At 40.4% G+C, this 20,579-nt stretch overlaps 1 protein-coding gene and 1 long non-coding RNA gene across 3 annotated transcripts in view; one reads left to right on the top strand and one right to left on the bottom strand.

Moving 5' to 3' along the window:
• The window catches only part of RORA (RAR related orphan receptor A), a 717,907-nt gene that overhangs the window by 530,781 nt on the left and 166,547 nt on the right, over positions 1-20,579 (top strand). For both annotated transcript variants that reach the window (XM_077128083.1, XM_077128089.1), the window contains exon 2: positions 16,183-16,212. In XM_077128083.1, coding sequence (XP_076984198.1) covers positions 16,183-16,212 — 30 coding nt within the window. The remainder of the gene's footprint in view (positions 1-16,182; positions 16,213-20,579) is intronic.
• The window catches only part of LOC143656205 (uncharacterized), a 49,662-nt gene continuing 44,418 nt past the window's right edge, over positions 15,336-20,579 (bottom strand). Inside the window, exons 4-5 of the long non-coding RNA XR_013162427.1 lie at positions 16,157-17,049; positions 15,336-16,090 (exon numbers count right to left, since the gene is read on the bottom strand). This is a non-coding gene — a long non-coding RNA (uncharacterized LOC143656205). The remainder of the gene's footprint in view (positions 16,091-16,156; positions 17,050-20,579) is intronic.

Raw genomic sequence — 20,579 nt, 5'->3', positions numbered from 1 at the left:
TTTATTCCTTTTTTTTATATATATATGTTATTTTTGACAAAAAGAAGTCGATTGTGATGATAAAAAAAAATATTCCTTCTAGCCTCCTATATTCTGGAGCAGCTAGAAGGAAAAATCTGAGAGGATGGTATGGTAGCCCATGACAAACTCTGGGATCTGTCCTGAAACTACTGGTTGAAAAGTGCTTGGAGGGCCACGGTGGCTCAGCAGGCAAGAATGCTTGCCTGCAATGCCAGAGGACCCGGGTTCATTTCCTGGGTCCTGCCCATGTAATAAAAAAAAAAAAAAGAAAAGTGCTTGGAAAACTATTGCTTTTTTCTTGCTTTGCTTTGCAAATATGTTATAAGATGCAATTACAAAAAAGTTAAAAAAAAAAAAAAAAAAAAAAAAACGGGATGCTGAGTTGGGTGAAAGATTCCCAAGATGTGAGTTCAAAGCCATCCGACCTTTAACAGCCATCAGGGGAATGGCCTGTTATTTGTTCTATTACCTTGGAAACTGAGACACAGTTTCATTTGTATGAATAAAGAGCAATAGGGTAAATTGTCCTTATCATACAGCAAGTGTAAGAATTATCTGGAATATTTAGATCACGTATCAGGATCTTCTGAAATACAGGTTAAAAAATCAAGATGTTTGGAGTGGGAAATATTTTGAGTTAGAGGCATGTGCCTTGGTACGTATGTGTAGTTGAAAAAAATCAACAGTGCCTCCCTCACGTGACCACAGCTAAAAGGAAACTTGGTTGGGATAAGGATTTCTCCATTAACTAAAAGAAAAGTTTTAGTTTTTCGTAGTCTGCATCATTCCAGCAATGCCAAAACACTGCTTGCTCTTGACGCTTGTGGATGTGAAGAGCCGTGTTGGGAGCTCCCTAGGGAGAAGAGATGACTTCTAGGAACATGGGTGGGACTAATGGAAAATGTGTGGCCTGCATGGAATTTGGGTCACCAGTTGAGGCTTTGGCTGACATTCTTACACTGTAGACTCCCACACCCCTACCCCTCAAGCTGCATAAATACTGGGACCCTTTCTATCTTTAGTGTTGTAGCCCATCACCTAATATGGTGCCTGGCTAGCACGGGGCAGGGAGAGAACAAACAATAAGGGCAGTAAACCAGGGACAGTCTAGATGGCAAGTCTGAGTTTTCACACTTGAACAAACTCCACCTTAACCTGAAAGATCAGATTGTCCATTAATGAGATGTTCAAATGGTTTCAGGCTTCACTCTGGCTCTGTCGACCTGGCCGCTAAGAGATTCTGGAACTAATCAGTGGCAACTCTGAAGTTAGAGGTAACAAAACCTTCCCCACTGGAGATGAGATGGTTTCCAAATTCATAAAGGCATCGAGAGTGCTGTTTTTACACTGTGTGAAGGGCAGAGAATGGAGTGCACGGCTGAGTGTGGCGGGGCTGATCATATGTACTTAGACACATCGTAAGAGTCCAGTCTCTCACTCTGAGAGCTACGAGTATCCTCAAGTCTTGGTCAAGGCCCTCCACTCCTGAGCACCTCTTACCCACAAATACAGGTGGTAGCTGTGTACAGCAGTAGCCCATCTAAAATCTGATTTACCAGATATGAACTGTCAACCAAAATGTAAAGGTAGGAGAGCAAAGAGGTGAAAGAGTTCAATGGTAGGAGAGCGAAGGGGTGAAACAGTTCAGTGCTGGTAGAGGGCAGAGGAGACCACGAGGAACCCTGTGAGCCAGGACTCAGATGTTTATCTCCAATGTTTTTTGCTTGATACCTTTGTGTTGGGTGTGGATGTAGGGGAAGATTTAAAGAATCTAGCCAGGTGTCCAGGAGGAGGAATTAGCTACAATCATCACTGAAAAAGTCACATAGCTGAGCTCTGGCCCCAGTTCTACCATTCATGAACCACTTGAGCTGGAGAGTGTCTGTCCTCTTTCTGACACGCAGTCTCCTCTCTGAGAAATGGCCTGACAATGGCTTCACTACTTACTTCACAGAGGGAGATGAGGAAATCAAAAGGTGAACTGAAACTATGCTGTCGACCATATAACAATGAATATGTTGTTGAAAGGGTTTACTGCAAATTGACCTTGAATAATCTTCAATTGAGTTAAAATGTAGGACTCGAAAAAAGAAAAAAACTGGATGGGGAAATCCTATGTCTTGTCTGAATGGGGATAAGATTGCTATTCAGAATGATGAATTGAAACTATCTACAAAGGGACTAAACTCCAAGTTGGAGACAAATGCCTGTCTCAGAATAGTCACTTTAAGAGAGTAGCCACAATTTATTAGTTTCTTGTTTGGGATCATTGCCTTAGAGGACTTCCTATAATTCTATTTGTTTCTATATAGTAGAACTAACCTGGTTTTAAGGATGGCTGCTAATTCCTGTGCATGGGTGGGATTCCTAATCATACCTACAAAACATGTGCTGCTGAGAACAAAGGAAACTAGCCAAAAAATTGTCCAGGAAGGCAGACCAATCAAAACTAGAGTAAAAACGGGGATGCAGGAATTCAAACTTTATGTTTTCTGATGTATTTTCTACCACATACACCCTTTATCATCCCAGAGCCAATATGAGATTGACTTTACAAGTTGGGTTATAACTTTTATAAGCTTCTTGGTTGGGGATCCATTAACAAGACTGTATCAAATTCCAATACTCCCTCACCATCCAATGAGGTTCCATTCATTCCTAAAATATATCATGGTTGATAAAGTCATGATTGGAAAGATTGAGCCTCACTGAAAATCAGTATTTGGAAGGGGGGGGGGGGTGGAATAAAATGGAATTAACAAATAAAATAAATGAAAGTAAATTAAAAAATAAATCCATTTGGAAGGTATCCTCTCTCCAAAACACTGAAACCTACTCTAGTAATGCCTTCTTCAACTTTTGAGGAAATGCTACAGATGCAAATTCACAAGCCCGCAAAGAATCACTCAGACATTTTATGTGAGGGAGACTGAGCATCTCTTCAAAGTTTTCCAACCAGCCCTTGCTGACTTGAATTTTTTATTATGAAAGTTTCAAGCATCCATACAACTAGAGACAGCAATACAATGAACTGTCATATACCCAAAACCCAGACTTATCAAGATTTTTCCATACTTGTTCCATCTATCCTTTTTGCTTTGTGGAAACATTTTAAGGCAAATCTCAGACATATCGTCTCATCCCTACAGATTTCACTGTGGATCTTGCTTGAAATTAAATGCCTGCTTCACTCACATTCTTCATTGCATTCCCCCTTGTATCTTTTTCAAGGCTACTTAGAAAGGTTTTGTAGTTGCTATTTAGTTTTGTTTTCTGGACTTGCTAGGGGGCGTAAACTCATCTTTGCTTTCTGTACCCCCTCCGTAGACCATCCCAGGTGGTGCAGTGAGTCAAGAAATGAGGTTGTATTATTTATTTAAAAAGAATGACCTAAAACCCGCATATCAATAAGAAGAAGAAGAAGAAACCAAGGATTTAAAATTAAGAGTGTAAAAATATAAAACAGAGCTATCCTTTGATAAGAACAACAACAAAAAAAAACCTAAAACAAAAAAGCAAACCTTGGCAAATAGTTTCCTGGCATAATTCACTGGCATCCTGACTTTTATTTTAAAATCATTTTGAATAGACAGGAAATTGCTAAACCCAAGTTAACATCTAGGCTGTTATAGATGAGAACCCTAAAAGAACTAAAATCATGGTCTCCAAGATAGCTTTCTCAATCTCAGAAATGGCAGAGTTAAGCTATTGTGGATTGCCATATATGGGAAGTTACACAGGCCCTGCTTCTTGCAAAGAACTATACTATAGCATGTGGTTAAGTGGAAATTTTCCTGTAGGTTCTTTATTATCCCAGAGCCAATATGAGATTAGCTTTACAAGCTGGGTTATAACCTTTACAAGCTTCTGTGCTAGGGATCCATTAACAAGACCTTAAAGATCTTTTTAACAGATGAGGTATACGTGCCCTGTGTTCAGCTCTGGTAATGACCAAATTGATTTTATCAAAGTATTTAAAAGCACCATTTTAACTTTTCTTTTCGTTGCCCGAACTGTCCTTTGGGTCCTGGGGTTAGTATGTGCTCTCCTCCCTCTCACTCTTTGTATGTACCCTTCCGGTTTTCCTTCACCTTTGCAAACCTCTTCTAACTTTTCTCCTAAGTCACCTCACTTAGTATTTGTCTCACCGTCTGTGTTTCCGTCGTGCCCTCAGCACATTTGCAGAGGACTAGGATTTTGGGGTCAGGATCGGTAAATTAGATGCATGACTTTGGGGAGCCATCTTCATTCATTCATTCAACAAATATTGTTTCGGGCTCCTACTCTGTGCCGGGCACCATTTTAGATACCAGTAAATCACAGCAGTACCTAGGGTGCACGGGTGGCTCAGTGGTAGAATGCTCGCCTGTCATGCCGGAGACCAGGGTTTGATTCCTGACCCATGCTCCAAACAGAACAAAGCAAAACAAAACACAGTAGCAAATCAAGAACACTGAGTCTCTGCCTTCAAGAGCTGACATTGTTGGAAAGAACATACAATAACCCTATAAGTGTAATAGGATGCCAAGAGGAGAGAAATACTGGGAAGAAAAGGAAAGCAAAGTGAAGGATTGGGGCTGGGGCACTGTTCCAGGTAAGCTGGCCCGGAAACTAAATAAGCTGGGAGCAGGTGACGATAAAGCGGAATACATGTAAGGGGGGCCTGGAGTGATCAAGCTGAAGCAAACAGAGGGAATTACACACCCAAAGGACCCAAGGCTGACAACAAGCTTGGAGCTTTAGAGAAAATTCAAGGCCACCAGGAAGAGTGAGATACGCGAGGCAGAGAGAGGATGGCACGGGGCTGGAGCACGCGGCAGGCTGGCGCACGCAGGATCTTATGAGCTCTAGAAAGAGTTTGAGCAGGGGACTGACAGGACCTGATTTACAGTTTAAAAAGTCACTCTGGTTTAAATGAAACTTCTAAATGGTGCTGGTGAAACCATTCATGGGTCCAATCAACGGGTCCTGTACATTGATGGGAGACGGAACACAGCACAGACCTTGGAACCTGCAGAGCCAGGTCCAGCCCTGTGTCCTGCCTCTAACTGGTTGGGTGACTTGGAATCAATCATTTAATTCCCCTGAGCCCATTTTCTCTCTTTTTCCAGGGACACGTATAAATCCTCAAGTCTCTTCTAGATCTAACATTTGGTGATCTAAGCTATAAACTTGAGTAAATTTACTAATTTAGTCTACTTTATTAGGTTTTAAACTAAACTGCTACAGCAAAGAGACCCAAGAACACGGTGGCCTATATGAGGCAGAGATTTGCTTCTTCCTCCAGGGGTGTTGAAGCCAGTGGAGGCTGTGCAGAGACCCTGTACGCAGTGTCACCAGGAGCAGGGAGCTGTCCAGGGGCTCCACTTTCCCCCAGCAGATGGCTTCACGCACATGGTTAGAGCTGGGTCATGTCTCCACCCAGGTTCCAGCTTACAGGAGGGGGGAACGAGAGGATATTCAGGGCAAGTAGCTTCCTTTTAAGTTATGTCCCTTCTGTTCACATTTCTTTGGTAAGAATGAAATGTGAGTGAAATTATTTCTTACTGGGTAGCTGTGTGCCCAGCTAAAGCTTGACTGCTATGGAAGAATGGATTTGGAGAGGCAGCTCGAAATGTGCCACACCCTGTTTTCAAAAGATCTCAGAGTATTGTCAGGTACCTTAAGTTTATAAAATTTCCTACCTATTTAACACAAAGAAATTTCCCCCGGGAGACGAGCTATGTTGATTGAAATCAAACAAATTATTAAAAGTTATCATCAGTCTCAAACAGAGCCCATGGTTTGTTCTGAAGTTCAATGTCACTTCAATGCCACAATCCTGGGACACATGGACCTTTTGGAAAATTTTTTTTCTTCCCTTTCTATCAATGCAATGCTGAAAGATGCATTGCTTAGATAATGAAATTCAATGACAGCTGACAGCTTCCAGCTTTGCACTGTATTTGCCATCTTATTATCATAGCAACCCAACAGAAGGTAGTCTTACCTGCATCTCACAGAAACTGAAACTGAAGCTTGGACTAAATAACTCACCTCAAGTGAAATGACGAGTCAGTGGTGAAGCCAGGAGATTCCAGCCTGGGTTCCATCCTGGGGCTTTCAGTCTCAAAGTTTTGCTCTTTACATTACTTGGCACTGACTCCCAGGAATTTGTCCAGGAATGCCAATAAAAGGGTTCCCTCTTGCCTTGAAGAATTTGTGATCAGTCTCTTAGGCTACACCTGCCCTGCAGAAGTCTCCACCAGCCCTGTGTGGACCTTATCACTGGTGGGTCTTGACAGAATTGTGTCCTAGAATCGTTTGCATAAACAAAATCTCTTTTTGGTAGCTGAAGGATAGTTCTTCCCCCAGGATTCGAAAATTTTCTAACATCAGCCTCTGGGTCTCTCACTGCATTCTGAAGCATTAGGTAAAAAACAAGGAACTAAACAAGACTTATTTTTCAGACATTATACAACATATTGATAAGTCATTTGATTACTATTTTTATCATCTTAGCAGACTATACATCCCCAAGGGGCCCCCTGAAAGTTGCTTGCTATGCCATCTCATTTAGACTTCAAACAGCGTTCCCTGGAAGGTGCAATACAATTAATAGTTGCTGTAGGAAACGGACTCTTCTAATGGTCACAAGGAAATAATGTCTGTGATAATAGAAGTTAACATCAGGTCACATTTTCCTTTATTTCATTTTATCCTTATAGTTACTCTGTGAGGTAGGTATTTTAATATTAACTTTTCTTTGTTCTTATTAAATTTTTATTTCTACAATTTTGTTATAAAAATTTTAGAAGATAAAGTAAAAATCCATAATTCTTCCACCCAGAAATAACCCCCATCATCAATATTTTGTGTATGTTTTTGGTCTTTTTTCCATACGTGTTTATTTATTTTCTTCTTTGACAGACATGGGATTATACAATGCTTTGGGACTGACTTTTTTGTTTCTCTTTATAGATTTTGAACATCCTTCTATGTGATTAATTTTTAATTTTTTTGACAATAGTTGAATATTCCCTTATACGGACATATTATGGTTTACTTATCTCACCCTCTACTGTTGACATCTGGCTTGTTTTCTTCCTAATATTTTGCTCATGTAAACAATACTACATGAACTGTCTTGTCTGCAGACATGATTACTTTCTAACGCTACTTTTCTACTGGTGGAATTGCAGATGAAAAAACAAATTATTTCCCCCTCCTTTTAGAGATGAGGAAACTAAGGCTCAGGGAAATTAAGTTCTTGCTCAGAATCACACAGCTGCCAAATGACAGAGCTAAAATTGGAGTCCTAATTTCCTGGCTCTAAATCCCAAATGGAAAAATGGTTTAAACATCTAATATAATAATTTCCATATTCTTGATAAATTTTGTCAATGCAATATAGATATCTTGATGACTGCTTTCTTTTCTTGAAATGTCACCCAGCACAGGGTAATCCAGACAAACTACAGTCAATTCTTGTTGTAAGTGAAATTACCTTCTATAAAGTCACCTGAAACACTGAGTTAGCCAATACTGAACCATTGCCTCCAGGGGAAATGCAGAATTAGGTTCTTGCAAGCCTCTGGTCACATTTAGTCCCCACATTTTTTGTGTGTGTTTCTGTTTAAAGATATTTTTATAACATCTGCTTCTTTCTTAAGTTTACATACAATGATTCCCGAGAAAGCTCCAGCCTCTTAGACACTGCCCCCATTTAACCCCACCTAGAAACAGTATCATTGCCTTCAGAATATTTTAGAGCGACATTGAAACATTGTTTACAATATGAGAGCTGAAACAAGAAGGTAGAACTTGGCCTTCATCAAACTCAGCTGAACATGTGTGCATCAGGAGACTTCAGTTTTTTGTCACTCTGCACTTGTCCACAAACAGCCTAATGCCTACAGATGACCATGAAACCTTCCTGAATATGGAATCTGCAAGTAATGAGGATAGACTGTCTCCAAAGTCTTATCTTCGGAAATGAGGAGAGATGCTACAAATAGTTGGTTTAATCAATGTTTTCATCTTTCTTTTTCAGGATGATAATAATGCTGACATTTTCAGAAGTCTTTTACTTCTGTTGATATCCTACATGCTCAGGAATAACTGAAGTTGTCTCTCCACTTCTGAATTTTTGTTTGCTATCCTGTTGGATCTTGGGGCTCTGACCAGTCATCCTGGACCAACTCATTTCCTCGAAATTTAGACTCAGCTTCCCATTACTTCCACTTTAGCCAATTCCCTCTCCTTTCTAGCTGATCCAGGACAAGGGTGAGCCCATGGGGTTCTTTTCTTCTTTGTCAAAGCTAGCGTACCCCTGACTACCCATGCTTCTACTGTCGGGAGCAGACTTTGGTGTTGGGATGGCTGCAGACCTGGTCAAGGGTTTTTCAGTCCTGACTTGTCTTGACCTGGTGCACTAACCAGGATCTATGTGCCGAACAGTACGATTTAGGTTATTGATTCTAAAGCCGTATATAGGCAAAATGTCTCTAGTGCCTAGCTTGCTTTGGCCCAGCATCCCCATAAGCGCAGGGTCATTCTTACCCAGCTGATTCTGATGGCTTTGATTTTAAGGATCACAGCTAGAGCTGTGTGTCTGACAGCATGTGAGCATGTCACCTGCAAACCGTTCAAGTCAATACCTGCCCATGTTAGTGGCAAAGATAAACAGTTTCAACAGATTTCAGAGCTCCATGAAGGAAAGCATTTCCTGGAAAAGCCTGTTGATTTCAAGTTCAAATTATTCACTTATGAGATGAAACTTCTCAATTTCAGAAGGCTAAGCTAGAAGGGTTGATGATCAGTCTACACCTCTGCTTAGAGCGCCAAGACCAGATGTCAATCAACTGTGAAATAACTAATGGGTGGCTCCATTTTCACTATAGAGACTCAGTAAAAGGAAATCAATTTGCAAGACAAGGATTCTTGTTATTCTTCCTATTCTTACTGTACTTGAGTACTGATCTGGAGTTTGGCACCAGCATGTGATAATAGAGGAAATTACCCTCCGTAAGTATGGGGTATTTCATAATGCGTGAATAGTAATCTGTAAGAGAAAAGATGGATCTTTCCCAAATAAGTTTAATCCCAAGATTTCTTTCTCATCTAGACTAATGTTCTCTCTCTGTTGCCTTTGCTTGGGGAACCCAGGTGAGGAACTGTTTTGTCAAGTATAAAAGCAGAACTTGAAAGAGTATATAGCTCTGGCCTGTCTAATATTAAATGATATTTCTAGACCTGAATGTGAGGCATGTAACCTGAAGTTGGACAGCAGTCACACACAAAAAAATTAAAAATTAAAAAAAAAAACAGAAAAAAATTGTCTTATCTATTTCTGTTATTTTTCACACAAAAATGGAACTTTTTCATGCTATAAAAAGTGCCTTCGTTGGTAAAAGAGCAGAAATGATGTTACTGAAAGAGCTCAAACTCTGATATAAATCGAACATAAAGAAAGCCACATTAAAGTACAATTTATGTTCATAATTAATATTTCTAAATGAATTTTAAAGGCTTTTTATGCAATTATAAACTGTTTGATTGTCGTAAAATTGCTAATGCTTTGATGCCTTCTGCGTTATCGCCCTTGGTCCCTGCAACCCTGGCACGTAATTTATTTCTCTTTTGAGTGAACTCGAAGCATTAGTGTCCATTAAGAATTTTTGAAACAAAGTTAAAGATTACTTGGAGCACTTTCAGTAATATGTACTGATTATCATTAATGGTTCTTTTGTCCTAGACAAGGACATTGTTTTGCAACGTCATTTTGTTTGGCGAGGCCCGATACCGGGCTGTCACCGTTCCGCCTCCTGCAGGTTTTCTCCTTGGACTATGGATGGAAAGCAGCAGGCTCAGGGACAATGCAGGGTTGAGGCAGGGGGGGTCCCCGGGCCAGCATCAAGAAATATTTTTCCTTTATGAAACCATTGTTTGCCGTTTAAAAAGGAGAAAAGCCTGCCGCCTAAATGTTCAGCCTTGTTTCTTAGCTGGTGTTCGTGGGCTACTTACAGATTGTTTTAGCTGCAAGCTCTTTACAATTAAAAAGTAAAGAAGGAGAGCATAGCGGACGGTGAAACTGAAGCCTTTATGCTGTGTGTGTGTCAGTGACGTGTCAGGAGCAGGTTAACGGTTCCCACATTTTGTTTCAAAAGTTCTGTCCTGAGCTCTCCAGCGTCAATTTACCCCATGATTCACCTCTTTAAAGACAGTATAATTTGTATGTTGTACCTGCCCAAAGATAACTCTCTGTGTATCTTATGCAAAGTGTTTGCGATTAGAAACAGCCTTAGTAGGCAAGAGGCACTATGCTAGGTGTCGTTATCTTAAAGTCAATTATCTTAAGACTTATCCCAAACCTACTACTGGAAATTTTATTTCCAATTTATAGATGAGATAACGGAGGCTCAGAGAGGTTAGGCCATTTACTCAAGATCTCACGGCCTAAATTGACTCAGGCATCTTGGATAGAGAGAGCCTGAATTTTTTGAAGGTCTTCAGATTTGGAGCCCTTTTCTAGGAATCAAATGATGTGCAAGGCTAATATGGAATTGTGAGTTGAGCCAATTAAGGACTGTCTTAATTGTCATTCAGCCCATCTCCACTTCACCTTGCACACATCGTGCTTGCATATGGAAGTACTGACAGAGAGAGAGAGAGAGACGGGAAAGAAGGAAGGACGGAAGGAAGGAAGGACCTTCACTGCATTTGATTTTAGATATTCTTTGTTTTTCCTTTGCTTTCCTTTTTGCTTTTTACTCTAAACAGAACTTATCCATGTTTAAATATCTCTATCTCAGAATTATCTCCTTGTGCAAGAGAAGGCAAACAGACTGAATATTGGCAAAGTGGCAAAGGGGCATCTCTCATGGCTAGAGACTTGCCCAGAATTCAGTGTCTAGAAATACTCATTCAGTAATTGGCATGTCTGAGGAGGAAAGATGCTACCTCTTATGAAAATAAAAAAGTTAAAATAAACTTGGTACCCAGACAACTGCCTAGAAACCAAGAGACAATAAGAAGTCCATCAAGGAAGTTAATTTGTTCACGATTTGGCACTGATTGAAAATATCAGATTATCTTCCTAAAGTGCTCTGTGTATGCTAACTATAACTCTGAAACTGTTCCCTACTGATAACTATGACAGTGATAGATTTGTGGTGTTTTCGTGACATTTCCCTTACTATATTTGAAGCATGATCGACTGAAGAGAGTCGGGCAGTCTTGCTGTATTAGAGGCCCTACTTTGGATCCAGTTTTGGTGGCAATTTTCCCTTTGTTTTAATAGTGTTAATTGGCAATTTAAAACTTCTCTCATGTTGTTCATTTATAAATAACCCCAAAGCATTACCTGGAAATGTGCCAGAGAAAGATGGGTAGATGGATGCAATAAAACATAAAGAATCTAGCAACTTTTATCAAAGGTACCATTTTTCCCTAGCCCAGAACATTTTAAAAGATCACCCAAGAGAGTGTATCTTTTACTTATATAACCTTTTGTGGGTACTGCCTTCTTTCTTCTTTGGTTTTTAAAGGTAAAAGGAAAAAAAAAAAGTTTCAGGGGGTTACCTTTGATTGTGAGCTGCTTTAGATTTTTCACAGTGAGAAACGGGTCCAGCTGCCTAATGCTTAGAAAGAGGAGGGTTGGTTTGATGGTTCGGAGGCAGGGCAAGGAGCCATTGCTGGATAAACCAGTAGGGAAATTGAGAAATCATATAGTTCAGCTCCCTCATTCTACAGATGAGCTAACTAAGGCCTGGAGAAGTTCAATGCTGTGCTCAAGTCATCTAAGTTCACTTTTCACTAAGGGTCTCTGTGTGCTTTACTGCTAGAATAGTGCTTCCCCTGTCATCCCCCCCGCCAATTCCATGAAGTCCCAATCTCTACGCTCAGCCTAAGAACCTGGGGGAAGGATCTGGGTGTCCTTCCCAGGCATTTGGAAGTGAACCAAAACCTCCACAGCAGCTGGAGTTGGTTGACACCCTTTGGTGGTGGTGATCCAAGTGCTTTACCATACTGGCCAAGAACCCACTCAGACCACATAGCTGCTTGTTAGTGATTATGTATTTTCCCTTGACTTTGGAGAATTTATGGTCACAGTGGGGTACACTGTGTAGAATAGGGTAGTCTTGCTTTTAGGAACTCGGTTCTCTGTCTCATTCTCTCCTCCATCAAATGCGAGGACATGCACATCAGAGCACTTAGCCCAAAAACCAGAGTCCTAGGCCATGAATGAGTGTGAGATCCCAGGAAATCTTGCTTAGCTTGGCGGAGCTTTTAGTAGTCCATTCTAATTCAGTTTTGTTAAAATCATACTGTGTGGGCTGCCTACCCATTAGCAAAGTAAATGACATTTATATCACACTTTCCAGTCTGGAAAGCTCTTTAAGCATCCTTATTTCATTTTAATTTCACAGCGCCTTTTGAGGTATTTTTATGATTACATACAATTTTAACAGCCAGGAAATGAAGGCCCAGAGAAGTTAAGTAACTTGCCCAAGGTTGCTCAGCCAAGAGGCAGGAAAGTGCATGGGCTAAGAACACAAGCTCAAGTCAGCCTGGTTCCAAACCCAGTTATCTTAAGAGCTGTGTTTAAAAAGTTCACCCTTCCACTTTCATGAAATATTTAGAATAAGCAAATTCACAGAGACAGAAAGTAGATTAGAGGTTGCCAGAGGCTCAGGAGAGGGAGAATGAGGAGTTATTGCTTAACAGGTAGAGTTTCTGTTCAGGGTGATGAAAAAGTTTTGGTGATGGTTGGTGGTGATGGTGACACAACATTATGAACTTAGCTCATACCACCAAACTGTACACTTAAAAATGGTTAGAATGGCAAATTTTATGTTATTTAATATCTACCACAATTTTTGCAAAAAAAAGTTCATTCTTTTCACTCCTGAGTAAAATTAAAGCTCGTTGCTGCCTAAAAATACTCATTATAATTTATCTTTAGGAAAAAGCAATTCCCCCAAACTTCTTGACTCAGCGCTGCTGCTGGTAGCTCTTAGGTCTGGATAAGATTTTTTGGTTTGTTTTGTTTTTTGGTTTTCTCCTGAAGACCTTTCCCCTTCCGTGTAAGGACAAAAATTGGCAACTTATGACAGCTGTCATTGAAGATGAGCTCTGTGGTGATGAGGATTAGATTCTTACAACCTCCGGGCAAGTGAAAAGAAAGGGAGAAGGGAAGACCCAGCCCCCACCCCGCCTGCATTTATGGATAAGACAGTGGCTGCAGGTAGCAAAGCCAAGGCAAATGTTTCCTCTCTGAGAAAAGGCCCCATGGGGACAAAAGTATGCAGTTCAGGTGGCCGGATTCCTGGCAGAATATTCTTTCTCCAAGGGGTTCAACCTAATACGAGCTTCTAATTGGAAGGAGTGTTGTATCTGTGTGTTTGCCTCAGGATCTGTGCGGGTAAATTTTTCACCCACACCCCGATGAGGCTCTCTGATTTAGATAAGGCCAGGAGACAGGGTCCTGTTCTTAGCTGACTGCTGAACGCTGCGCTCCGGGGTAAATGTTTTCCTGAATGTGTGTACTTTCAAGAGTGCTACTGTATCAAGGTTTTTAAAGGCTTGCCATGGGCAAACTTCCAGTCCAATATTAACTTTTCACAGAGAAACTTTTCATTGTCTTAAACTTTCCTGAACCTCAGTTTCCCCATCTGTAAAATGCAAAGAATGTTTTCTGCTTTTTTCTTTCTAACACATCTATGGAGTCAGTTACAGTGAAGTACTTTGAGCTTCTATAATGAAAGGAATTACACAAATTCACATCTTCAAGTATGATCCCAATTGTTATTTTTCAAGGAAGAGAAGAGACGGGGATTCCAATAAATCTTCTGATGGTTCTGTTAAGGTTTTCCTTTCTTGTGTATGTTTGCGATGTTTTCGTTTGCTTGCTTTTTTCTAGAGAAATAAAATTCTGTCTTCATAGTGACTACTGAGTGAAAAAAGAATTTAAATGGTATTCACAGTTGTATGCATAGTTCCCATGTATGCATGTTTAATGAATGCCTAAAGAAAATATTGCTTTGTGGGAGGGCTGTGTCTTTTAAGCTTTTTTCCATAACAATATGGTTATTAATTGATTGGTATAGTCTCTTCCTCGTATATAATATATATATAATTTGCATTATATTCATGTGTAAAGATCGCCAGATAAAACACAGGATGCCCAGTTAAATCTGAATTTCAAATAAACATCAATTTATTTTTTAGTGTCTGAAATTCAAATTCAACTGAGCATCCTGTATTTTATCTGCTAAATCTGGCAAGCCCAATGTAGGTATATCCCTCATTGATCGTAAACCAGCAGTTGCATCCAAAGGATCGAGGGTTTGTGCAATTGCTGACGTCATGCCTTATGCTGGAGACAGGAGAAATTTTAGTTCTATGCCTGCTACTGTAACTTCAAAGATCAGAACGCTTCCCTGCAAAGTTTTTCAGAATCTATTATCAGTGTAATAATCATGAAAATATGTGACGAGAGCACTGCATCATGCTATATAATAAATTTAAGTAGAAAAGTCAAAGCAGTGGTATTTTCATCAGGCCTTCAGATGTCAGGAGAAAATAGTTACACACTCAGCGAATATAGATAGGTCTGTTTTGGGCTGTGTTAAATCCAATTGTGTGGAGGTTCTGAATAATCAAGAGTGACAGCATAAGCACTTTCTCTTCAAAGTGATTTTATAGAAAGCATTATTTCCTAAGGAAAGAACACACATAGCTCTCATAATGCTGAAGGAGCACTAATGTATCAATTTATTGGTGCCAGTGTTAGGAGCTGGAGTTGCAAATTGTATTCAAATTTTAAACTTTCCTCACTGTTATTGCTGGGTGAAGTTCCCTTCCCCTGATAAAGATTATTTTTAAAAAATTCTAGAAAACTTTTGCAGTTCCCATGTGAGAAAGCCTTCAGGGATCTTTGCAAAAGGTTCTAACTTCACTCTGTGAAGCCAGCTCAAATATGTTGAAAAACAGTAGTTTAGTTTTCCTCAATAAAAAGGGGAAAAAAGTGAATTCGAGTTGGGCTATATAATTGCAGCCTTGCTAAATAAGTCCCGTGGAAAGTTGTAGGGGGAGCAAGTATATGATTTTGGTCTTGGAGCACAACTTTGGAATTAACATATTTTTTACGTCTACTGTGGATTCTCAGAATGGATTTATTCCCTGTACCACATGTTCCATAGCTAAGTAATAGGTCTGATGTGGGTGTCAGATTTTTCAACTTCTATTTTCCAGAGGAAGGTTAAATAGTTCCCTTAATAAACTGAAAGAAAAAAAAATTCGAGGTTTTACCACAGTTCTTAGTCACAAGCTAAAGGCTTTCAACAGTTTTATTACTTTGAGCCTCTTTAGTCTCAGAAATGTCCCCAAGAAGAATGAGGCATAAAGGATTTAAAATGTAATACTTCTTCTGAAATGGAGATGGTACCGTTTGCAATGAAGCATGCATCTGTGTTATCTTTGCATGGTCATAGAACCTGAATTTGACTGAGTTATGTTTGTCACCTGTTGTAAATCATCTTGGAAATATCAAAGGTGACAATTCATGAATCCCTTGTATTTACATCCAGTCTGTTCATTTTGGTGTCATCTACAAAGAAGTAGCACTCATTCCCTTCTGACCTTAATGAATATGGATAATCAGGGACATTGTGCAGGTGTTTCCCCCTCACCATTAAAAATTACGCTTCATGAGAACACCAAGGGTCATTTTCATTAAAATGTAAACACAGAATCACTGGCCCTAGCAAATTAATTGCTCTGTTGCTTGTCCTGCTCGTGTCTCAGTATGCTGACATTATTCTCTTGTGCCTTAAATCTTCCCCACTCTGCCTATAGACATGCTCATATCCCCTATTTAAAATAAAAAAAATAATAATAATAGGAGTCTCCTCTCACCCTGCTTAGCCCTGTTTGATGACTGTCCATGTTGCTGCTTTTGACCACAGAACCTCTTAAATCAGCAGGCAGTGGTCTCTACCTCCTTCAGTCGGGGTCGCTTTTCTTTGGGTTGGATCCAGTTGATGCTGCCATGCAAGATTAAAAGTGATCTTGTCTCTCCATCACCCTGTGAATGAAATGCATTCCTGAGCACACTGGGAATGACATGCACCAGGGAAGCACCCTCTCTTACCTCTGTCATGATCTCTTCTCTTCCAGGTATCTCAGTAACGAAGAAGACGCATACATGTAAGTAATGCCTTTTTCTTTTGTCCAAAGTTTTCTGGAGAGTTGGAATTCACATATGTCTGGCTGCTGTGACCCTCCAAGTATAAACTAATGTTTCAGCCGTGATCCATGGTCAGCAGAGGTCGTATTTTTCAACCTGTACTGGTCGGAAGTGGTACATCTCCACCTGTTTGTATCTGAGTGTATGTTGAAGAGAGAGGCGAAGGCAGAGTCTGATGAATCGTAGTGTTTCGAGCCACGAGTCTTTTGAAAAATCAGGACATCTGGCCAGGAGGATCAATTACTTACCGATCACCCTTACTCTGGATCCTTCTTAGAAAAGATGGTATGTTTCTAGGAAACATCACCTTGATTTCTTGTAAACTCTGGTCTCTTTTCCTTCACCCCTAGTTCATACATTAGGCCGTCTGTACTTGTGTCTGTGGAGCAGATACACCGATGGGGAACAGAGGCGCTGTCATTTGACCACTGGCCATGGCCTGCGAAGGCCTCGGTAAATGGCATCCGGTAGTTTGATGGGGAAATGTGTGCTGGATTTACACTCCATATTCATCACCACTTCTCAGGTTCAACTGCTTTCATCAGTTTCCTTCATTCAAACTACACCATAAGTTTAAACTCATGTCAATGTAAGGCGTTGGGATCTGCAAGCTGAGCAGCGATATTTTTATTGTGCTTCGAACAGCAGGATGAAATCAATATGTCATGACGCAGGCAGTCAGCTTCCATAGTACTTGACCAGCTTATCACTGAGACTGAGCTAATGGTGTCATTAGAATTTGAAACTGATTGTAGATCCCAGATATATACTGTGCTTATGAGATGCGCTTGGACATCCTACAAAGAACAAGCAAGAGAGAGATTTACAGCACAATTTAGGGTGACAAAGATGTATCCCCAGGTTTTTTTCTTAATTACCCTTTAAAATGTTTTGATTTTGTGGGAAACATTTGGGAACCAAAAAAAAATCTGCGTAACACCAATGTAGTTTAGCTTGTGCCTCCGTTGATTCTTGAAATCTGGTCTTGGGTTTGTCTGTCTGTCTATATTTGTATTTGTAGAAATCAAGGGGGAAAAAAAAGGCAAAAAAACCCACAACAAATTCCATGAGAAGTTGCCTGACTTTTAGGGCCCAGGCCTACAGTCTCTTTCCACGTGGCTCTCCCATGGGCTTCAACGGAATGTCAGTTTGAGAAAAGGTGAACAGATCATGCCCATGTAGCTGCATCACGAGGACAGCACTTCCATCCCTCAGTGCACAGGTCCAGTCGGCTGTCCCTCCACCAGGGTAGCGTGTGGCCCTTCGCTTCTTGGGGGTTGTTTTGTTGTTGTTGTTGTTGTTGTTTTCCCTGTCGTCGGTGCATATTTGAGCTCATGATGACTGAGAGATTGACAGTGCAGGAGACTGAAGTCCTCTGTGTATCCGCAGGGCAGGCATGGTACACAGCGCTTCCTTGCACAGCCTTGCCCATGAGCTCGTCCCTGGCCTGGAGGGACCCACTCTAGAGGTGGTAAGTAATTCAGTCTTTCTGCTAGCTCAGTCCTGGGCCTCTCCTGAACAGGGGCTGGTGATTGTGCCTATTGATGATGGTGGTTTGGGGATGGACTCCTGGCCACCTGGCAATATATAGAAAGCTGCTATTTGCATGATGACTCGGCTCTTGGATAAGTGGACAAAACCACTAGTTCAACTCCACTGGATGTGAAGAGTCCCCTCAACTAATAAGATAAGATAGAAACCATGGATGTTAGCTGATATACAGATCTTCTCTCTACAAGGACCTTCAAGGACTTGTCATCCCTAAGACTAACTGCATTGGCCTATTTGAAGAAACATTAATCTGTGGTTGAATTTAAATCCGTGGGAGGATTTAGGTGGCAGCATGGAATGGTGGCTAGTGAGGACACCCGGCCTTTCAGCAGAGGCTCAAAGAAGTCCATCTGTTATACCTGTTTTGAAATAAAATCAAGACATAGCCAGAGTGAGTGGATTTTAAGTGCCTTTCTAACTATGAAAATGAGCAGGAAAATTCTTAGGCATCAGGCATCACAAAAATGTAGAAAAACCTAAAACAGAGCTCTCTCTGTATAATTCAGATATTAAATTGAAAGAAAGATTTAGATCAGTAACCACCTTGTTTTTTGATCAATTTTTACTTTCATGATTTGTAGGAGAGGATCAAAGATAAAATGGCCCAATGACAAGTTCAGAAAAATAGCAGCTGAAAAGAGAGTTGGCACAAAACTTTGCACATGCCAAGGAGAAATTAAATGGTCCAAGCTGTGAGTGTTAGCAAAAGCCCTCTATGCCACTTACATGTGGAGGCTGTTTTTCACCCAACTCAGCAGGCAGCCCATCATATTTCTGATCTTAGCATCTCAGAACTTGCGAGGAAGAAGAAAATCAATCCGTTCTTCCTCTAATAAAAGTCGCCCGAATGACTTCTTTAGCATCTGTCAGATTTTTCTTGAAAACTGAACCATCCTAACTTGCCTATAGGTTTTCTTAAGATATTACATTCCAGCTCCTATTAAATCATTCTGGCAGCTGTTCTTCAAAAACTTTCACTATCAGTGAAGTGTATGGGTTCAGTTTTGAACTGTCTCAAGACTTCCATTTTTAGCCAGGGCTCTCAAAACCACGGTCAGGACATAATCCTTGACAGCTGAAGTCACCCCCATCAGCAGTTTCAGTGTGGGTTTCCTACCTGCCTTCCCAGAGAGATTGTTCAACTTACAAATTAACATGTACAGTTGCAGAATATCTGATGAGACCAGAGTGTCCGCTCATAGGTCCGCTGCTCAGATGTGCATCAACTGCAAAATGAACCTGAGCAATTGTGACACCTGATATTTTAGGCCACCTTGTTATGGAAAGCACAGGTATAGCTTCTTTAAAAAAAAAAAAAAAAAAAAGTGTTTTGGGTGAGTTAAAGCCTGAAACTTCCATGAAAGAAAATCTGATTTTTAGCCTTAGAAGAGTTGGTGTTCGCAGTCTTTGGAGAACTCAGAAGGTTCCTGAGAAGGGAACCTGGAGTGTTTGTGTTTAACTTTGTGTGGCTTGTGGGGAAGGCAAACATTTGGGTTCTAGTAGAAATTGGTCTGGAAATTCTTACATTCGCCGTGTTCTTCAGTCATTTGGCGGGACGTGTCGCTGTCGATTTTTATGTGTGAACGTAAAAGGGAGTTTTCACCTGTGGACGCATTAGATAAATTTTACACTGTGGTGTAGGATTTCATTTGATTTTCATGGCAATTATTTAGCACATGTATTCAGTTGGACACTTTCAAAATTGCTTTTGCTTTGGTGTTTCACAAGTTTGTTGTTCTCTCTTTCCTCCTCAAATAGCATCATGTGGCCAAATATCATTTTCTTGAAAGCAGCTGCTCTGTTGGTTTGTGCTATTTGCCAAGGACCAAGGACCACTGATCATTTATTCCTGACTTCTTAATATTATTCAGTTGGATAGTTCTGCATTCCCTAAGATGTTAGGAGATGACAAATATGGAAGTGAAAGATGCAGCAATCATCTTAGCTGTTTCCCACTAACGGGAAGTTTAGCGTGATCGAGTCATAACCTTAGGGAATATATTCAGAGCTGCCCCCAAAGCAGCTATTTCTAGAGGCAAAAGACCATGGCAGCTTCCTTCTGTTCTCATCCTTGCTTGTATTCTTTGTTCCTCCTGTTCAACTCAGCCCACTTTCCTCCACACTCAGGGCCAGGCACTTACAAAGGTACAGAAATTGTGGGTTACTCACCAAGCACTCGAGAGTGTCAGTTTAATCCCAGCTTGAGTATGTCAGTTTTCCCCAAGAAATAACAAACTAAAACATGCTCCTGAACCTTCTAAAATATTTTAATTTTATTACAAATAATTGCTAAAAAAGGTAAAATATGCATTTTCAACCAAGTTGCAGCAGCGACTGTATTATTTATAAAGATAAAGATAATTTAATTATCAATAGTAAGAATATTTTAGCACAGGCCAGAATATTTATTTAAGAAATAATCTTTCGGATCCATAAAGCCAGTGTTTATTGTAATCATTTAAAGTGAAATAGGTTAATGTATTCATTTTTCCCCCCCTGGAGACTTGGTTTTGAATTTGACTGAGAGAAAATTAGTTTTGAGGCCTCAGCCCCCTCTCCTTAGGCATTTGTTGATATCACAAAACCAGCCCAACCATTTGTCACAATTGTTGCCATTTACTCAGGAGAGGCCAAGCGCTAGAGTAACCTTATTTTTTCCTTTTCTTTGCCGTTCCTTAAGGCCATTTTTTTGGCTTGTAGACTCTTAGCAACCCCAAACTTGGGGCTCACTCACTTTATTTTCACAGGCCAGGAAAGCTCCAGAACCATTCTTGGC

This window comes from Tamandua tetradactyla, chromosome 14 (genome assembly GCF_023851605.1).
Source record: "Tamandua tetradactyla isolate mTamTet1 chromosome 14, mTamTet1.pri, whole genome shotgun sequence".
NCBI classification, from domain to species: domain Eukaryota; kingdom Metazoa; phylum Chordata; class Mammalia; order Pilosa; family Myrmecophagidae; genus Tamandua; species Tamandua tetradactyla.
The sequence above is the reverse complement of the archived record's forward strand: the minus strand, read 5'-3'. Positions and strand labels throughout refer to the sequence as shown.